The 19,312-nt window shown below is 47.6% G+C and overlaps 2 protein-coding genes across 3 annotated transcripts in view; one reads left to right on the forward strand and one right to left on the reverse strand.

The window, feature by feature from the left end:
- Window positions 1-4,239, reverse strand: part of PLAGL2 (PLAG1 like zinc finger 2) — an 11,766-nt gene extending 7,527 nt beyond the window's left edge. The window contains exon 1 of one of the 2 annotated variants that reach the window (XM_077253104.1): window positions 4,041-4,176. The gene's annotated coding sequence lies outside the window, so the exon portion shown is untranslated. Of the gene's footprint in view, window positions 1-4,040 lie in introns of both variants that reach the window. The other variant, XM_077253103.1, reaches the window with a different exon arrangement.
- POFUT1 (protein O-fucosyltransferase 1) lies at window positions 4,114-18,496 on the forward strand. The gene is made up of 7 exons (XM_077253105.1): window positions 4,114-4,467; window positions 6,524-6,645; window positions 13,645-13,827; window positions 15,516-15,628; window positions 15,794-15,986; window positions 16,226-16,468; window positions 16,686-18,496. The coding sequence occupies exons 1-7, from the start codon at window positions 4,332-4,334 to the stop codon at window positions 16,872-16,874; spliced, it is 1,179 nt and encodes a 392-aa protein (XP_077109220.1). The 5' UTR covers window positions 4,114-4,331; the 3' UTR covers window positions 16,875-18,496.
- The last annotated feature ends 816 nt before the right edge of the window (window positions 18,497-19,312 follow it).

Here is a 19,312-nt window from a genome sequence, read left to right on the forward strand (position 1 = left end):
ATGTACTGAAGGATAATACTGTATATAGAGGATGAGATTAAGGATGTACTGAAGGATAATACTGTATATAGAGAGGCTGAGAGGAACGATGTACTGCAGGGTAATACTGTATATACAGAGAATGAGAGGAACGATGTACTGCAGGATAATACTGTACATAGAGAGGCTGAGAGGTACGATGTACTGAAGGATAATACTGTATATAGAGGATGAGATTAACGATGTACTGAAGGAAAATACTGTATATAGAGGGACTGAGAGGAACAATGTACTGAAGGATAATACTGTATATAGAGAGGATGAGATTAACGATGTACTGAAGGATAATACTGTATATACAGAGGATGAGAGGAACTATGTACTGAAGGAAAATACTGTATATAGAGGGACTGAGAGGTACGATGTACTGAAGGATAATACTGTATATACAGAGGCTGAGAGGAACAATGTACTGAAGCATAATACTGCATATAGAGGCTGAGAGGAACGATGTACTGAAGGATAATACTGTATATACAGAGAATGAGAGGAACGATGCTGAAGGATAATACTGTATATAGAGAGGCTGAGAGGAATGATGTACTGAAGGATAATACTGTATATAGAGAGGCTGAGAGGAACGATGTACTGAAGGATAATACTGTATATACAGAGAATGAGAGGAACGATGTACTGAAGGATAATACTGTATATACAGAGGATGAGAGGAACTATGTACTGAAGGAAAATACTGTATATAGAGGGACTGAGAGGTACGATGTACTGAAGGATAATACTGTATATAGAGAGGATGAGATTAACGATGTACTGAAGGATAATACTGTATATACAGAGGCTGAGAGGAACAATGTACTGAAGGATAATACTGTATATACAGAGGCTGAGAGGAACGATGCTGAAGGATAATACTGTATATACAGAGGCTGAGAGGAACAATGTACTGAAGCATAATACTGCATATAGAGGCTGAGAGGAACGATGTACTGAAGGATAATACTGTATATACAGAGAATGAGAGGAACGATGCTGAAGGATAATACTGTATATAGAGAGGCTGAGAGGAATGATGTACTGAAGGATAATACTGTATATAGAGAGGCTGAGAGGAACACTGTACTGAAGGATAATACTGTATATACAGAGAATGAGAGGAACGATGTACTGAAGGATAATACTGTATATACAGAGGATGAGAGGAACAATGTACTGAAGGATAATACTGTATATACAGAGGATGAGAGGAACGATGTACTGAAGGATAATACTGTATATACAGAGGATGAGAGGAACAATGTACTGAAGGATAATACTGTATATACAGAGAATGAGAGGAACGATGTACTGAAGGATAATACTGTATATACAGAGAATGAGAGGATCGATGTAGTGAAGGATAATACTGTATATAGAGGGACTGAGAGGTACGATGTACTGAAGGATAATACTGTATATAGAGAGGATGAGATTAACGATGTACTGAAGGATAATACTGTATATACAGAGGCTGAGAGGAACAATGTACTGAAGGATAATACTGTATATACAGAGGCTGAGAGGAACGATGCTGAAGGATAATACTGTATATACAGAGGCTGAGAGGAACAATGTACTGAAGCATAATACTGCATATAGAGGCTGAGAGGAACGATGTACTGAAGGATAATACTGTATATACAGAGAATGAGAGGAACGATGCTGAAGGATAATACTGTATATAGAGAGGCTGAGAGGAATGATGTACTGAAGGATAATACTGTATATAGAGAGGCTGAGAGGAACACTGTACTGAAGGATAATACTGTATATACAGAGAATGAGAGGAACGATGTACTGAAGGATAATACTGTATATACAGAGGATGAGAGGAACAATGTACTGAAGGATAATACTGTATATACAGAGGATGAGAGGAACGATGTACTGAAGGATAATACTGTATATACAGAGGATGAGAGGAACAATGTACTGAAGGATAATACTGTATATACAGAGAATGAGAGGAACGATGTACTGAAGGATAATACTGTATATACAGAGAATGAGAGGATCGATGTAGTGAAGGATAATACTGTATATAGAGGGACTGAGAGGTACGATGTACTGAAGGATAATACTGTATATAGAGAGGATGAGATTAACGATGTACTGAAGGATAATACTGTATATACAGAGGCTGAGAGGAACAATGTACTGAAGGATAATACTGTATATACAGAGGCTGAGAGGAACGATGCTGAAGGATAATACTGTATATACAGAGGCTGAGAGGAACAATGTACTGAAGCATAATACTGCATATAGAGGCTGAGAGGAACGATGTACTGAAGGATAATACTGTATATACAGAGAATGAGAGGAACGATGCTGAAGGATAATACTGTATATAGAGAGGCTGAGAGGAATGATGTACTGAAGGATAATACTGTATATAGAGAGGCTGAGAGGAACACTGTACTGAAGGATAATACTGTATATACAGAGAATGAGAGGAACGATGTACTGAAGGATAATACTGTATATACAGAGGATGAGAGGAACAATGTACTGAAGGATAATACTGTATATACAGAGGATGAGAGGAACGATGTACTGAAGGATAATACTGTATATACAGAGGATGAGAGGAACAATGTACTGAAGGATAATACTGTATATACAGAGAATGAGAGGAACGATGTACTGAAGGATAATACTGTATATACAGAGAATGAGAGGATCGATGTAGTGAAGGATAATACTGTATATAGAGGGACTGAGAGGTACGATGTACTGAAGGATAATACTGTATATAGAGAGGATGAGATTAACGATGTACTGAAGGATAATACTGTATATACAGAGGCTGAGAGGAACGATGTACTGAAGGATAATACTGTATATACAGAGGATGAGAGGAACGATGTACTGAAGGATAATACTGTATATACAGAGAATGAGAGGAACGATGTAGTGAAGGATAATACTGTATATAGAGAGGCTGAGAGGAACGATGTACTGAAGGATAATACTGTATATACAGAGGATGAGAGGAACAATGTACTGAAGGATAATACTGTATATACAGAGAATGAGAGGAACGATGTACTGAAGGATAATACTGTATATACAGAGAATGAGAGGAACGATGTAGTGAAGGATAATACTGTATATAGAGAGGCTGAGAGGAACGATGTAGTGAAGGATAATACTGTATATACAGAGGATGAGAGGAACGATGGACTGAAGGATAATACTATATAGATTTCAAAAACACTGCAGTTAAGTTATCAAATTTGGTCAGGAAAATAAAACAAGTGTGCAGGAGATTTCGGAAATCTCATCCCTTTCCTGGTACTGTAAAACGGAAACATCTTATTTGTATAAGAAAACGCTGCAAAATAAACAAACAAAAACCAGCGGAATGTGAACATAGCCTGAGGGTGAGAGTTTGTGTTGGAGCCTCAGATCCTCCCAGACAATGTGCGGAGGGAGGAGGCTGGTGCTGATAACGGGTGAGGCTCAGGTAACTATACAGATGGGAAGCGTGTGAAGCCCCCGGACCCCCGGCTCCAGGACGGAGACACCAGGCGGCTGTCCACCTGCAGGAATCTCTTTCCGGATCTATAATGATCGGAGCTGATCCACTCCTCAATATTACAGCTACTTTGGAGGCTTTTACATTTTGATTTGGGCTTTGGAAAACCCCCTTAAAGGGGCGTGTAGATGGATGGCGAGGTGTAGGGTATAGATGAGAGGTAGGGGTGCACATGGCAGGGAATCTGGGGTACAGGAGTGAGGGTCGGGTTCTTCTATGGTTATATAGGGGTCCTATATGATTTCATGGGGTCTCACTAGATTATTAGAGTGGGCATCTCTGGGGTCGTGTCTGACTTAATGCAGTTATTGGGGTTCTCGCCTGTAAGTGGTGGTTTGGGGGCTGTGTACATGTGGGGGGCAGTGAACCCCCGATTTGGTGGCTGCACGTAAGGAGGAGGATGTATTGGTGCAGGGGGTAGTGATAGTGGTTGGAGGGGACAATCTGTGCCCCGGGCACTACCTACCCCGTTAACCTTCCCGCCGGTTCCGTTATCCCCCGAGGCCGCAGGACGGAGCTGGCGCCCGCGGAGGATTCTGGGAGAGACGTGACTCCGCGGCGTGGAAGGGAGCGGGGCTAATCGAGGCCTCCGGGGAGCAAGGCACCGGTCCACCGTGGGCGGGAGAGCTGACACTGCCGTGATGGTACTGCCGGAGGCCGGGCCCGGGGTCTCTGCGTGTCAAGGCCTCCCGTCACCCACCTGCCACCACCAACATGGCGGCTCCTCCCGCCCGGCCTCAACTCTGCCTCCGCTAACATGGCGGCATCCGGGGGATTGCTTCCGGCCGTCATGGAGCCGCTGAGTTTCCTCCTGCTCCTTGTACTCACAGGACTGCACCGGGCAGAGGAGGAATGGGACCCAGCTGGGTATCTGCTGTACTGCCCTTGCATGGGTGAGAACGGGGGAGACCCTGTGCAACGAGCCCTGTGTGCGGGAGGGGGGAGACCCTGTGCACCGAGCCCTGTGTGCGGGAGGGGGGAGACCCTGTGCACCGAGCCCTGTATAGGGGAGGGGGGAGACCCTGTGCACCGAGCCCTGTATAGGGGAGGGGGGAGACCCTGTGCACCGAGCCCTGTATAGGGGAGGGGGGAGACCCTGTGCACCGAGCCCTGTATAGGGGAAGGGGGGAGACCCTGTGCACCGAGCCCTGTATAGGGGAAGGGGGGAGACCCTGTGCACCGAGCCCTGTATAGGGGAGGGGGGAGACCCTGTGCACCGAGCCCTGTATAGGGGAGGGGGGAGACCCTGTGCACCGAGCCCTGTGTGCGGGAGGGGCGAGACCCTGTGCACCGAGCCCTGTATAGGGGAGGGGGGAGACCCTGTGCACCGAGCCCTGTATAGGGGAGGGGGGAGACCCTGTGCACCGAGCCCTGTATAGGGGAAGGGGGGAGACCCTGTGCACCGAGCCCTGTATAGGGGAAGGGGGGAGACCCTGTGCACCGAGCCCTGTATAGGGGAAGGGGGGAGACCCTGTGCACCGAGCCCTGTATAGGGGAAGGGGGGAGACCCTGTGCACCGAGCCCTGTATAGGGGAGGGGGGAGACCCTGTGCACCGAGCCCTGTATAGGGGAAGGGGGGAGACCCTGTGCACCGAGCCCTGTATAGGGGAGACCCTGTGCACCGAGCCCTGTATAGGGGAGGGGGGAGACCCTGTGCACCGAGCCCTGTGTGCGGGAAGGGGGAGACCCTGTGCACCGAGCCCTGTGTGCGGGAAGGGGGAGACCCTGTGCACCGAGCCCTGTATAGGGGAAGGGGGGAGACCCTGTGCACCGAGCCCTGTGTGCGGGAGGGGGGAGACCCTGTGCACCGAGCCCTGTATAGGGGGAGGGGGGAGACCCTGTGCACCGAGCCCTGTGTGCGGGAGGGGGGAGACCCTGTGCAACGAAGCCCTGTGTGCGGGAGGGGGGAGACCCTGTGCACCGAGCCCTGTATAGGGGGAGGGGGGAGACCCTGTGCACCGAGCCCTGTGTGCGGGAGGGGGGAGACCCTGTGCACCGAGCCCTGTGTGCGGGAGGGGGGAGACCCTGTGCACCGAGCCCTGTGTGCGGGAGGGGGGAGACCCTGTGCACCGAGCCCTGTGTACGGGAGGGGGGAGACCCTGTGCACCGAGCCCTGTGTACGGGAGGGGGGAGACCCTGTGTGCGGGAGGGGGGAGACCCTGTGCACCGAGCCCTGTGTGCGGGAGGGGGGAGACCCTGTGTGCGGGAGGGGGGAAACCCTGTGTGCGGGAGGGGGGAGACCCTGTGCACCGAGCCCTGTGTGCGGGAGGGGGGAGACCCTGTGCACCGAGCCCTGTGTGCGGGAGGGGGGGGACCTGTGCACCGAGCCCTGTGCGCGGGAGGGGGGAGACCCTGTGCACGGGAGGGGGGGGAGACCCTGTGCGCGGGAGGGGGGGAGACCCTGTGCACCGAGCCCTGTATAGGGGAGGGGGGGAGACACTGTGCACTGAGCCCTGTATACGGGAAGGGGGAGACCCTGTTCACCGAACCTTATGAGTGGACGGAGGGGTGAGACCCTGAGCCCCGTATACGGGAAGCGGGACCCTGGGTATGTAGCACTTTATACGGGGGAGCATCCTGTACACTTCTTTCTTGGGTGGGGACAGCGCCTGACAAAATCTCATATTTTCTGCTCCCCATGAAGTTATACTGAGCGGTGATGTTTAGTCCTCCTCCTCGGTCTTTTCTTACCCAAGGGGGCTTCTCCACCCAGTCCTGCAGTGCTCAGCTGCCAATTCTCTGCCTGCTCCAAAACCCCAGATTTCATAGCTGCTAGATATTCTCCATGTTATGGAGTCTATGGTGTATGCATTGTACAAAGAAGCAGCGGAGGGCACAGCAGCACAGAGTGTTTCAGCAGTCACATATTAGCATTGGGGGAGTTTTGGGTGCAGTGTGTAGCAGCCATGATATCCTTTCACTCATTAGTGGTTGCATTTCTCTGTGCAGGGCGGTTTGGCAATCAGGCGGATCACTTCCTCGGCTCTTTAGCCTTTGCCAAGATGGTGAATCGGACGCTGGCCGTCCCTCCATGGATTGTTTACAACCACCATCGTCCTCCGTACACCAATGTGAGTGACCAGAATCGACGATGCTTCAGCGTCTCTGGCATTTGTTTTGGTGATTACACTGTGTTCCAAATTATTATGCAAATTGGATTTGTGTGATAAAGATTTAATTGTTTTGTTTTTGATGGCATTGTGTCTCAGGGATCAATGGATCCCTGAAATCAATCTTAAACACATGGGATAATTCGTTTTCCAGGTGATTCTAATTAAAGGAAAACTACTTAAAAATGATGTTCCACATTATTAAGCTGGTCACAGTTTTCAAGTAACATGGGAAAGAAAAAGGATCTCTCTGCTGCTGAAAAGCATCAAATAGTGCAATGCCTTGGTGAAGGGATAAAAACATTAGACATTTCCCGAAAACTTAAGCATGATCATCATACTCTTAAGAGATTTGTGGCTGAATCTGAGCACAGATGTGTTTGTGCTGATAAAGGCATAATGAGGAAGATTTCTGCCAGGCAAGTTCATCGGATTAAGAGAGCAGCTGCCAAAATACCATTACAAAGCAGCAAACAGATATTTGAAGCTGCTGGTGCCTCTGGAGTCCCTCGAACCTCAAGGTGTAGGCTCCTTCAAAGGCTTGCTGTGGTGCATAAACCTACTATTCGGCCACCCCTAAACAGTGTTCACAAGCAGAAATGGTTGCATTGGGCCCAGAAATACATGAAGACTAATTTCCAAACAGTCTTGTTTACTGATGAGTGTCGAGCAACCCTGGATGGTCCAGATGGATGGAGTAGTGGATGGTTGGTGGATGGCCACCATGTTCCAACAAGGCTGCAACAACAGCAAGGAGGTGGAGGAGTCATGTTTTGGGCCAGAATCATGGAGAAACAGCTGGTAGGGCCCTTTAAGGTTCTTGAAGGTGTGAAAATGACCTCTGCAAAGTATATAGAGTTTCTGACTGACAACTTTCCTCCATGGTATAAAAAGCAGAAACGTGCCTTCAGGAACAAAATCATCTTCATGCTGACAATGCACCATCTCATGCTGCAAAGAATCCCTCTGAGTCACTGGCTGCTATGGGCATAAAAGGAGATAAACTCATGATGTGGCCACCATCTTCCCCTGACCTCAACCCTATAGAGAACCTTTGGAGTATCATCAAGCAAAAGATCTATGAGGGTGGGAGGCAGTTCACATCCAAACAGCAGCTCTGGGAGGCTATTCTGACTTCATGCAAAGAAATACAAGCAGAAACTCTCCAAAAACTCACAAGTTCAATGGATGCAAGAATTGTGAAGGTGACGTCAAAGAAGGGTTCCTATGTTAACATGTAAGTTGGCCTGTTAGGATGTTTTGGAGTTAAATAGCTTTTCCAGGTCACCACCTGACAGCACCATGGAGGACGTCCTTCTTATCCATAGTGGGACAGGAAACCACGAGAGTTTAAAAGGACCCTCCCCCTTCCACCCTTCAGTGTTTTTCCTGTCCCACTGTGGATAGGAACGACGAGAGTTCGTCTGTCCCGTGCAGAGTGTGAGGATCGGGGGGGCTCGGCCTCTTCCTTCCCACTATCCGGTCTCTGCTTTGCTGACACCCGAGTAATAGGGTCCCTCAGCATAACCAGTGCAGCGCTGCTCCTGGTTTAAAGGTCGCTTCCCCCAGGGGGGGCTCTCGACCTTGGAGGATGTCCCCGGTGGTACCTGTATTCGCTCCTGCAAGGACGCTCCCTTTGCATGCGGTCTGAAGTCCGAGGTACGCCGACAGCTCTGAACGCCAGCCGCAACATGGCGGCAAGTCACTTCCGGTTCACCGGCCGTGCGTCACTTCCGGTTCACGGCCGGGAACATGGCGGCCATCCTCTTCCTCCTGCGGAGGTATTTTGGGACAAACAGCGGATAAAGGTAGGTTGTGCGCAGCGTCTGCAGCAGCGGCAGCTATGGAGTCAAACCCGGTAGCTTCAGGCAGTGCGGAGGTTCCGGTTACCCAGGTTCATGTGAGTTCCACCTAGTGGAGTCTCCTTTAGGCATTTTTTTGAACAGACGGTTAGCATCGATCTTGTTTATTTTAGGGGCATACCTAATCCGCAGATAAGAAGAGGAATAAGAAATGCCCATTATGTGCCTCAAAAATCAGCGCCTCCTGGCAGAAGCCTCTGTGCGAGACGTGCACTGCCCGTATCGTGGGAGAGGAACAGGCATCCCCGTTAACAAGCATGAGAGCCATGGTTAGAGAGGAAGTGCAGGCTTCGATCTCTAACCTATCTACTCCCCAGTCTATCCAACCGGATCTCCAGGATCCTCCCAGGTCTAAAAAAAGACAGAGGGAATCGGATCCGTCTTCCGAGGACAGTTCCTTCGAATCTGACATGGAGGAAGAGGAGGTGGACAGAGAACCTCCTCATAAGGGGAAGAAGTACCTTTTTTCTTCTACTGATATTGATGAGCTCCTGGGGGCAGTAAGACAGACTATGCAGGTGGAAGAGCCTTCAACCACCCAGTCTGTCCAGGACGAGATGTTCGGGGGCTTACGGTCTCAGACATCAATGGTCTTCCCAGTTAATGCACACATTCGGTAAGCCTTAGCCACCGGTCGCTCATGGGTCTCACAGTTGATAACTGTTAACCTCTCCATCACCTCTTCCCACAGCTCAATGATATTGGAGGAATGGGAAGAGGCAGAGAGAAGGATTTCTATTCCGAGAGACTTTAGGCTTCGCCTCCCTTTTGACCATGAGGAGGTCAAAGACTGGGAGGATATACCGAAGATCGACATCCCCTTAGCAAAGGTGTCCAAAAGAACTGCCATACCGTTCGAGGACTCCTCAAACTTAAAGGAGCCTATGGACAGAAAAGCCGATGGTCTCCTAAAGAGAGCATGGGAAAGTTCGGCTGCAGTGATCCGCACAAATATAGCAGCAACTTCTGTGGCGAGATCAATGCATCTGTGGCTGGACGATCTAAAAGAACAATTGTCAGCCAAGACATCTAGGGAATCTCTTGTAAATGCTATCCCTTTATTAAAACTAGCGACGGGTTTCCTGGCAGATGCTACTGGAGAGTCTGTAAGATTCACTGCCAGGGGTCAGTCATTGTCAAATGCAGCTCGAAGGGCCATATGGTTAAAAAGTTGGTCAGGGGATGTCCACTCAAAGAACAAGTTGTGTTCCATTCCCTTTTCAGGAGGTAGAGTCTTCGGGCCTATATTAGATGACATTCTGGAAAAAGCTTCTGACGAAAAGAAGGGGTTTCCAGAAGAGAAAAAGAAAAAATTCCAGCCCTTTCGCAGGCCCTATTACAGTCAGAGATCAGACTATAGGGGCAAAGGTAAACAAGGCAGATGGAGCTACCAGAAAGGGGGAGATAAAAACAGAAGTAGAGATCCAGGATCCTCAAATCCTAGATCAGAGTTCCGTAAAAAATGACGCCACCAGGATAGGGGGGCGGTTACTGAACTACCCGGGGGAGTGGAAAGAGATTACCAAGAGTCCATGGGTCCTGCAGGTTATATCTCAGGGATACAGGATAGAATTCGAATCCATTCCCCCAGAAAGATATTTCGTGTCCAACGTCCATCTCTCTTCAGTCTCTCCAATGTGGCTGGATGTTCAGGATCTCCTCCGGATGGGGGCGATATGTCCTGTTCCTCCTCATCAAATAGGGACGGGTCACTATTCGGGTCTTTTCTCTATAAAAAAAACCATCAGGAGAATCCCGAACCATCATAAACCTCAAGCCTCTAAACAGATGGCTACAGTACAAGAGGTTCAAGATGGAATCCATCCGCTCCACAATTCCCCTACTAGGAAAGAACGTGGTAAAGTGCATATTACCACGTTCCAATATTTCCACATCATCAAAGATATCTAAGGTTTGCGGTGGAAAAGGATGGGTCAATCTTCCACTATCAGTTCCGTTGCCTCCCATTTGGTTTAGCGTCGGCTCCAAGAGTTTTTACAAAACTCGTCATAGAAATCGTGGCTTATCTCAGAAAACGGGATATCACGATAATCCCATATCTCGAACGATTTCCTTTTAGTAGCAGACTCAGTGGCGCAACTCAATGTCGATTCCCAGTTGGTAATCTCCACACTGCAGAAGCTAGGTTGGGTGTTGAACTGGGAAAAATCACATCTAACTCCAAGATCAAGAAGACAGTTTCTGGGCGTAATACTGGATTCAAAGATCAGAAAGTCATTCCTTCCAGAGGGAAAGCAATCCGGCCTAATAGACAAGATTCGACGGTTCACAAGAAGTCGCGTGACAATAAGAGATGCAATGAAGATCGTTGGCATCATGACAGCCTGTATCCCATGTGTCAGCTGGAGTCAGTTCCATTCCCGTCAGTTACAAAAGTCGGTTCTGGCATCATGGGACAGAAGACAGTCTTCGTTGGACAAGGAGTTCCTACTATCCCACCAGGTCAGACGGTCCCTACAGTGGTGGATGGTGTCGGAAAACCTCCAGAGGGGTGTCTCTTGGGTCCAGACTCCAGCAGTCACGGTGACAACGGATGCAAGCCAACAAGGTTGGGGTGGCCAGGTACTCGGAAGATACTTCCAGGGACAATGGAGCCTAGAAGACAGCAACAATTCATCAAATCACAGAGAGCTTCATGCGGTTTGGAAGGTCTTACGTTCAGCCCAGACCTTGTTGAAAAACAAACACCTAAAGGTCTTATCGGACAACGTGACAACGGTGGCTTTCCTTCGTCATCAGGGGGGTCCAAGGCATCCGAAACTACAGCTCCTGGCGGATCAGATTTTCGCCTGGGCAGAGAGATCGGTTCTTTCAATTTCAGCGGTCCACTTAGAAGGCTCAAGAAACCAGATCGCGGACTTCCTGAGCAGGGAAAAATTATCACCCACAGAATGGGAATTGAACAGCAGGGTTTTCGATACCCTGTGTCGACGCTGGGGAACGCCGGTTGTCGACCTATTCGCAACCAGAAGAAATGCAAAGGTAACAACATTTTATTCCCTGAACCCCCAGGAGAATCCGGCAAGGATAGATGCCCTCTCTCAGTCATGGAGCAGGGGTCTGTTGTATGCCTTTCCCCCTCTGGGCTTAGTACCAAGGGTCCTCAGAAAGATATGCGAGGACAGAGCTCAGGTGATCTTGGTGGTTCCCTTCTGGCCCGGAAGAAGCTGGTTTCCTCTCCTAAGGAAACTAGCAGTAGACGACCCGTACCATCTTCCAGAGTTAAGGGACCTACTCTCCCAGGGTCCAGTCCTCCATCAGAACCCAGGAAATCTTCAGTTAACTGCATGGATCCTGAACGGCAGATCCTGAAAGCAAAGGGCTTATCAGAAGATGTAATTTCTATCCTACTAGCAAGTAGAAAACCAGTCACCTCAAGGATATACCTTAAAATCTGGAAGACATTCTGCAGCTTTTGTGGAGAGACAACAATCGACATTGATTGTCCTAACATACCCAAAATCCTTGACTTCTTACAACAGGGATTTAGGAAAGGGCTCAGACCAAGTACCCTGAGGGTTCAAATTTCAGCCCTTAGCGTATTTTATGATGCCTCCCTAGCTGCTCACCCATGGATCGCTCGGTTTTCTAAAGCAGTTATGAGGTTAAGACCCGTAATTAGGAAAGTTACCCCTCCCTGGGACCTTAACTTAGTCCTTAACGAATTATGTAAAGAGTCCTTTGATATAAAAAAGGATATAAGCGTCACCAACCTTACCCTAAAAACGGTTTTCTTAGTAGCCATCACTTCGGCCAAAAGGTTGGGGGAACTTCAGGCCCTGTCCATTCAGAACCCTTATCTACAGGTATTCGACGATAGGCTGGTATTAAGGCTTGACCCGGGATTCCTTCCCAAGGTGGCTTCAGTTTCTAACATAAACCAGGAAGTTATACTTCCATCCTTTTGCCAATTCCCTAGAAATCACAAGGAATCTTTTTTCCATAATCTAGATGTTAGGGAAACGGTACTTAAATATTTGGATACTACTAGCGCTTGGAGGCGAGATAGCAATCTCTTCATCCTTTACGGGGGTCCTAATAGGGGGAAAAGAGCCTCTAAATCCACCATTGCTAGATGGATTAGATCCACTATCAGCATAGCTTATCAAGCACAGGGAAAGAATCCTCCAGAAGGCCTTAAAGCTCACTCATAAAGGGCTATGTCCGCTTCCTGGGCAGAAAAAGGGGGGGCCTCGGTAGATCAAATTTGCAGAGCAGCTTCTTGGTCTAATATTAGCACCTTTTCAAAACATTACAAACTTGACGTAGTCTCTTCCCAAGTGGCTTTCGGCAGGAAGGTGCTTCAGGCAGTAGTCCCACCCTAGAACAGGAAGTTTCCTTTGGTACTTCTCCATGGTGCTGTCAGGTGGTGACCTGGAAAACGGTAATTAGTCTTACCGATAATTGTATTTCCAGGAATCCATCCTGACAGCACAGTTAGTTCCCTCCCTAAATGTAAATATGTGGTATACTTATGTGAAGTAACATTTGTATTTAACCTGTTATGTTCGGAATAAAATTTCTGTTTGCATCCATCCAGATGTGTTACTTTGGAAGATCACTGAAGGGTGGAAGGGGGAGGGTCCTTTTAAACTCTCGTGGTTTCCTGTCCCACTATGGATAAGAAGGACGTCCTCCATGGTGCTGTCAGGATGGATTCCTGGAAATACAATTATCGGTAAGACTAATTACCGTTTTTTGTTCAGTGAATGTGACCTCCTTATGCTGCAAATTCCACAAATGAGCATTCTCAGTTCTTTAAAACATATCAAATGTTTAGAAATTCTACTGTGCCTAATAATTTGGAACAGTGCATTTGTAAGTTTTTATTCATTTTGGAGATTATGCTGTTATCATTGGGAGGTTTCTTCAATAAAATTCGATGTATACTCTAATGGGTGATTACTTTTATTAGACTGACTGTCATTAGCACCGACCATTTAGGAAAATCCGATAAAAATGCCATTTGCATAATAATTTGGAACATAGTGTATATTGCTGGTGTTGCTGTAATGATCGGGGGTGTAGAGGAGCCCCACTGCCTCGTACTAATTGGTGTCCTTGGGCTTTTCTGCAGGTGCATGTGTCTTTTGAAGAATATTTCCAGCTGGCCCCCCTCAGCCAGTACCACAGAGTGATGAGTATGGAAGACTTCATGGAGACGTTTGCTGGCAAGTACTGGCTGGCGGAGAAGCGTGTAGCTTACTGCTTTACCGCGGCCGCTCAGAGGAGCCCTGATAAGAAGGGCTGCCCCATGAAGGTGAATAGTAGCTGTGGACCAAGTGATATTAGTGTTTTTGTTTAGATGCAATCAATCCTCCTTGGTGCTGAGCGCCAATTATTCTGGTCACCTTAAAGGGGTTTTCCTAATATGTGGTTCGCTGAGGAGTCCTGATAAATGGGCTTTTAAATCCCCCCCCCCCCCCCCTCCGAGAAAAAATAAGGCTTTGCAGAGGCAACGTATAAAATGGAGTATGGGTAGGCATGCTTGACCTACGCCTTTTTTTTTGTCTATGGGACTTCTGGAGGTTGCCGAGTAGTTCTGGCAGTCCCGTTGACAATGCATCGTATGGAGGCCAAGCATATGCATCGCTGCTCCATTCCTTCCAGACTGGTCTCTACAGAGCCCAGTTCTTGCGATCGGTGGAGGTCCCAGCAGTCGAACCCCTAGCTCTTTCAGCAAACTATTCGCTGTCATATGAAAAACCCATTTCCAGAGTTATCACTTATCCACTAGATGGCTGATAAATTGCTAGGGGTCTTAGGCCGGCCTAGATGGCTGCTGACCGAACAATGCTTTTTCCAACTGTTCGGCCTACAGCCATCTCAGCTTTCACTCCCATATACAGAGATATTCACTCGGCCAAGCACTTTTATGCTCTGTATGTGGAAGAGAGCAGGTTATTTCAGACATGTGCGACCAGCATATCTCCCAACCATCAGTCCGCTGGCGCCTTCATATACATCAACCCATGCACCAAACCCATTGTTATCGGCCCACTTTAGTCTGTGTACAGCTGGAGCCCCCGCCAGTTTGGAGAATCGGACTTCCAAGTGCTCCATATGAATAGAGCGACGGTGACTCATACACACTTCTGCTCCATTTCTGATCTATGGGACTGCTGGAAATAGCCGAGCACTACTTGGCGGACTCATGGACAATCTTAATCTCCACCATCGCTCCGATTTAATGAGGTGCCGCAGAGTCCAATTCTTGGGATCAGTGGTCGTTTTGGCGATCATCAAGTTGCTATTTTGCGAATATCTCCTTTATCTTTTTCAACACCATAGCTATAACACTATAGTGCTACCCTTGCAATAAAGCTTCTCCCCGAAGAACGGACCGCCTAATCATTGTGGTGTCCTACGCAGCAGTCATGGACTAGATGTTGCAGTAACCTACTTCTAAATGGTGCCCCTACTTTATTTTTAAATGTCCACGTAACGTGTCGAGAACCAGTAATATGTAGACACAGGGTTCTGGTTTGTGTGCATCAGGCTACTTTCACACTAGCGTCGTTTGCAATACGTCGCAATGCGTCGTTCAGGAGAAAAAATGCATCCTGCAAAGTTGTCTGCAGGATGCGTTTTTTCCCCATAGACTTACATTACCGACGTATTGCCACACGTCGCAACTGTCGTGCGACGGTTGCGTCGTGTTTTGGCGGACCGTCGGCACAAAAAAAAAGTTACCTGTAACATTTTTTTGCGCGTCGTGTCCGCCATTTTTGACCGTGCATGCGCGGCCGAAACTCTGCCCCCTCCTCCCCGGACCTTACAATGGGGCTGTGGAAGCGTTGTAAGACCGCTTCCGCTGCCCACGTCAGGCATTTCTTTCACAGCATGCGTCGGTACGTCGGCCCGACGCACTGCGACGGGCCCGTACCGACGCTAGTGTGAAAGCAGCCTTAGCGACCCCTTTTAATTGGTATTGTATGCTCTTTCCAGGATGGGAATCCATTTGGCCCTTTCTGGGATCATTTCCATGTGGACTTTTCCCGCTCCGAGCTGTTCGACGGCATTAATTTCGGTGCTCATTATAAAGACGTTTGGCAGAGCCGGTGAGTGCGGGGAAATGTTACCAGACACCCCAAATTTTTCAAAACTCAAACATTAGGAATCCTTTGACACATTTGCGTCACGAACAAGACATTTTTGGCCATGGCAACTGAGATTTTGAGTGTAAATGCTTGCCGCACTAAGGCGTGTTGATCTGATTTTGCCAGGTACCCAGCTTCCACGCACCCTGTACTCGCCCTGCCAGGGGCACCAGCACAGTTTCCGGTCCTGGAAGAACACAGGAGTTTACAGAAGTACATGGTCTGGTCCGAAAAGATAGTTCATGAGGGAGAGAAGCAAATTGAAGCCCTGCTTGTCCGACCGTACGTGGGGGTGCATTTGCGAATTGGCTCAGACTGGGTGAGCATTTACTCTTAATGACGGTCAGTTCACCACTCTGGGCAGTGGAAAAGCTGAGTGGCAAACCTTTGGTTTGTACATTATGTCTGTGCTGTAATTTTGCAGTTGCCCAGTCTCCTGCCTGATAGAATCACATTAATGGGGGGGAAATGGTGCCATGTGATAATAAATATGATGCCATTTTTTATTAACCATTGGCTGCATTAACCTTTTGTTATTCATATCTGTCTTCCTGACAGGTTAACGCTTGCAAGATGCTGAAGGATGGCACAGCCGGCCCGCATTTCATGGCTTCCCCTCAGTGTGTTGGGTACAATCGTCAGAAGGCAAAGCCGCTCACCATGAACATGTGTCTGCCGGACCTCAAGGAAATCAAGCGGGCGCTGACGTACTGGGTGAAGAAGACCAAAGCGAGATCCGTATATATAGCAACTGACTCCACATCTTACACTGCCGAGCTACAGAAGGCTCTGGGGGAGAAGGTGAGTAGGCTCCAGAGCTCCTTAGCATCATACTTTACACTCCAGTCACAGCCAAAGCTGCATTCACAAATTACTGTTGTCGGTGATTTAGTTAGGCAGCATTTACATGCATATTTTGCAAACTAAGAGCTAGCAGGAAAGCAGCAGAATAGTGAGTGCAGCTCTGGAAGTCACTAAAGTTCCTGTATATTAATCTTTTCAGTTTCTTTTCTTGTAGGTTAAAGTTGTGAGCTTACAACCAGAAGTGGCACAAATAGATCTGTATATTCTGGGACAGTCGGACCATTTTATTGGGAACTGTGTGTCGTCATTCACGGCGTTCGTGAAGAGGGAGCGTGATCTTCAGGGGACGCCCTCCTCCTTCTTCGGGATGGATTCAGTGGTTAGGAAGCCAGATGAGCTATGAGGGAACGTGGCGTTGGGAGGACATTACCGAAGAATACTCGTCTGTGGTTAGAGACGACCAGCAAAGGGGCCGGTTCTAATCCTTACCTGGGAAACCCTCTGCTGCCAAGTGTCTGTCTTATTTTAAAGGGGTATTCCCAGTTTGGACTATGTTGGCTTATCTCTAGGATATGCTCTTACTTTATGATCAGTGGGGATGCAAACTTAAAGTGAATAATGCCAACTAGAGTTCCTTTAACCACAAGTGTCTAGAAGCGCCCCTGATCAGGCAGTGTGTGGGTGGTGCATCGCTAAGGTCCTTTATTCTTAGGTCGTAGAGGTTGTGCCCTCACTGATCATAAATGAAATGGCGTATCCTAGCGACGGGGAATACGACTTCAAGGGGCTTTCTACCATAAAGACTAATGATTTGGAAATGACTGCAGAGTTCCCCAATGAAGGGTCTGCAGATGTTTGAATATATAGGCCTTATATATTTTTCATTCTGCTTAAAGGGACATTTTCTAAGATGTCCTGATAAAGTAAACTAGAAAAGACATTTGTTCCTATCAACCTTGCCACTTCTGAAGGCGTACTAAGGAAAGTGGTACCTACTATAAGCATTTAAAAAGGAGCCTTAACAGCACAGTGACTGTTCAAACCAAGTACCGGCACTTGGTGCATCATGGCGGGGCCAAACATTTAGCTACTCCTTTCTACCTACTTGTTTTCCCTCCTCTTCTTTGATTGCCAGCACTGGCTTGATAGAGGCAGAGATGGAAAACAGTCAGGTGGTAACATGTAGTTACGGTAAATGGTTGGCCACATCCTGATACACAGAGTGCCTGTGCTATAGGTTGAACTCGATGAACTTAGCTACCTACAACTATGAAACTAGGGTTTGAACTGTCATTCTGTGCTGACTGTCCCTTTAAATGGACCTTCCCACTTACTTGTTTTCCCTATAATTCTGCCCCACCTCTTTAACAGCTTTGGCTTTATACAGCTAGAGAAGGGTGGGAAACAAGTATTTGGGAAACATGCACTGAACTATTTGGCCACATCAAGGGTGCCTGTGCTTGGTTTGAACAGTCCGTACTGACACTCCCTTTAAAGAGACTCTGTCCGCATAGAATAACTGTTCAAAGTACCACCAATCGGTGCTTCATGTCAGAGCCAATACTCTGAATACACCTTCCCACCTGCTGGTTTTCCTCAATCTCTGCTCTCCTGTTTGATTTACAGCTCTGGGTTTCTATGGGCAGAGAAGGGTGGAGATAGATGGAAACCAAGCAGGTGAGATTGTGTAGTTAAATGACTGGCCCCACCATGATGCACCGAGTGCCTGTACTTGGTTTGAACAGTCATTCTATGCTGACAGTCCCTTTAAAAAGCCACACAGTCTGACTGTTTCCATCAACCTGACAGCTGTATCCTCTTCTGAACTTTCCAGTAAGCTTAAGTGCAGTCAGCGGACCCTGTAAAATGAGACCACAGTGCGCTGAATGTGAACAGAAGCTTCTACCAATCCCAATAGTGAGCGTAGAGCGGCGTACATAGGGAGCCACTTACTGAGTCACTGGTACATAAACAACATGTTCCCATTATTTTTTACTTATTTCTGTAATAAAATATAAAATCTGACTAGTTTCAGTCCTGCAAAAATGATGGGATTAAGCAGCTGCTAGATTTCTGCTTGCGCTCAGGAACAGGAAACCTGTTTCTGGTATAATGATACTGGTAAGTCCACATTGGGGTGACATCTCTATCTTTCCATCTTACGCCCCCACATACAAATTAGATAGCTGTGAGCTGAACATTCTCTCAGCCGTCTAACTTTCCAGATTATTAGTTTCTGAAAAATTAAACTAAAACTAAAAATTCTGAGTTATTGAAGAATACAGTATATGGTTGAAGCTGCGTAAGTCTTTGAGCATGCTTAGATGAAAGCGATTATCCAGCGCCTCTTACTTCTGCATCGGCAGGTGATGGCATTGGCAGGCATTTTCTTTTTAAAGGGACTGTGAGCAATGAATGACTGATCAAACCATATACAGGCGCTGGCTGCACCTTTGTCATAGCCATGCGTTTGAGTTCACTTTCCCACCTGCTTGTTTTCTCAGTCTCTACCCCCTCTCTTTGATTGACAGTTCGGGCTTTGTAGAGCCAGGGAATGTGGCGGATAAAGATGGAAAACAAGCAGATGGGAAGGTGAATTTAAATGATTGACACAGAGCGCCGTGCTTGGTTTGATCAGTCATTGGTGCCCCTTTAAATAGAATAAGATGTGTGCATGAGGCATAGCGAGCGGCCGTCTATGGGATGCCTGTAGCTCCTCTTGCCTTCCGGTGGGGCAGTGAGAGGTGCTGAAATACCTCTTTAAATTGTGTGCACTGGCACAATCTAAAGAAGCGGGCAGGAGCCTGGTGGCTCCAGGGGGAGATGGGCCTAAGTTCAGTG

This window comes from Ranitomeya variabilis, chromosome 4 (assembly GCF_051348905.1).
Source record: "Ranitomeya variabilis isolate aRanVar5 chromosome 4, aRanVar5.hap1, whole genome shotgun sequence".
Lineage (NCBI taxonomy): Eukaryota > Metazoa > Chordata > Amphibia > Anura > Dendrobatidae > Ranitomeya > Ranitomeya variabilis.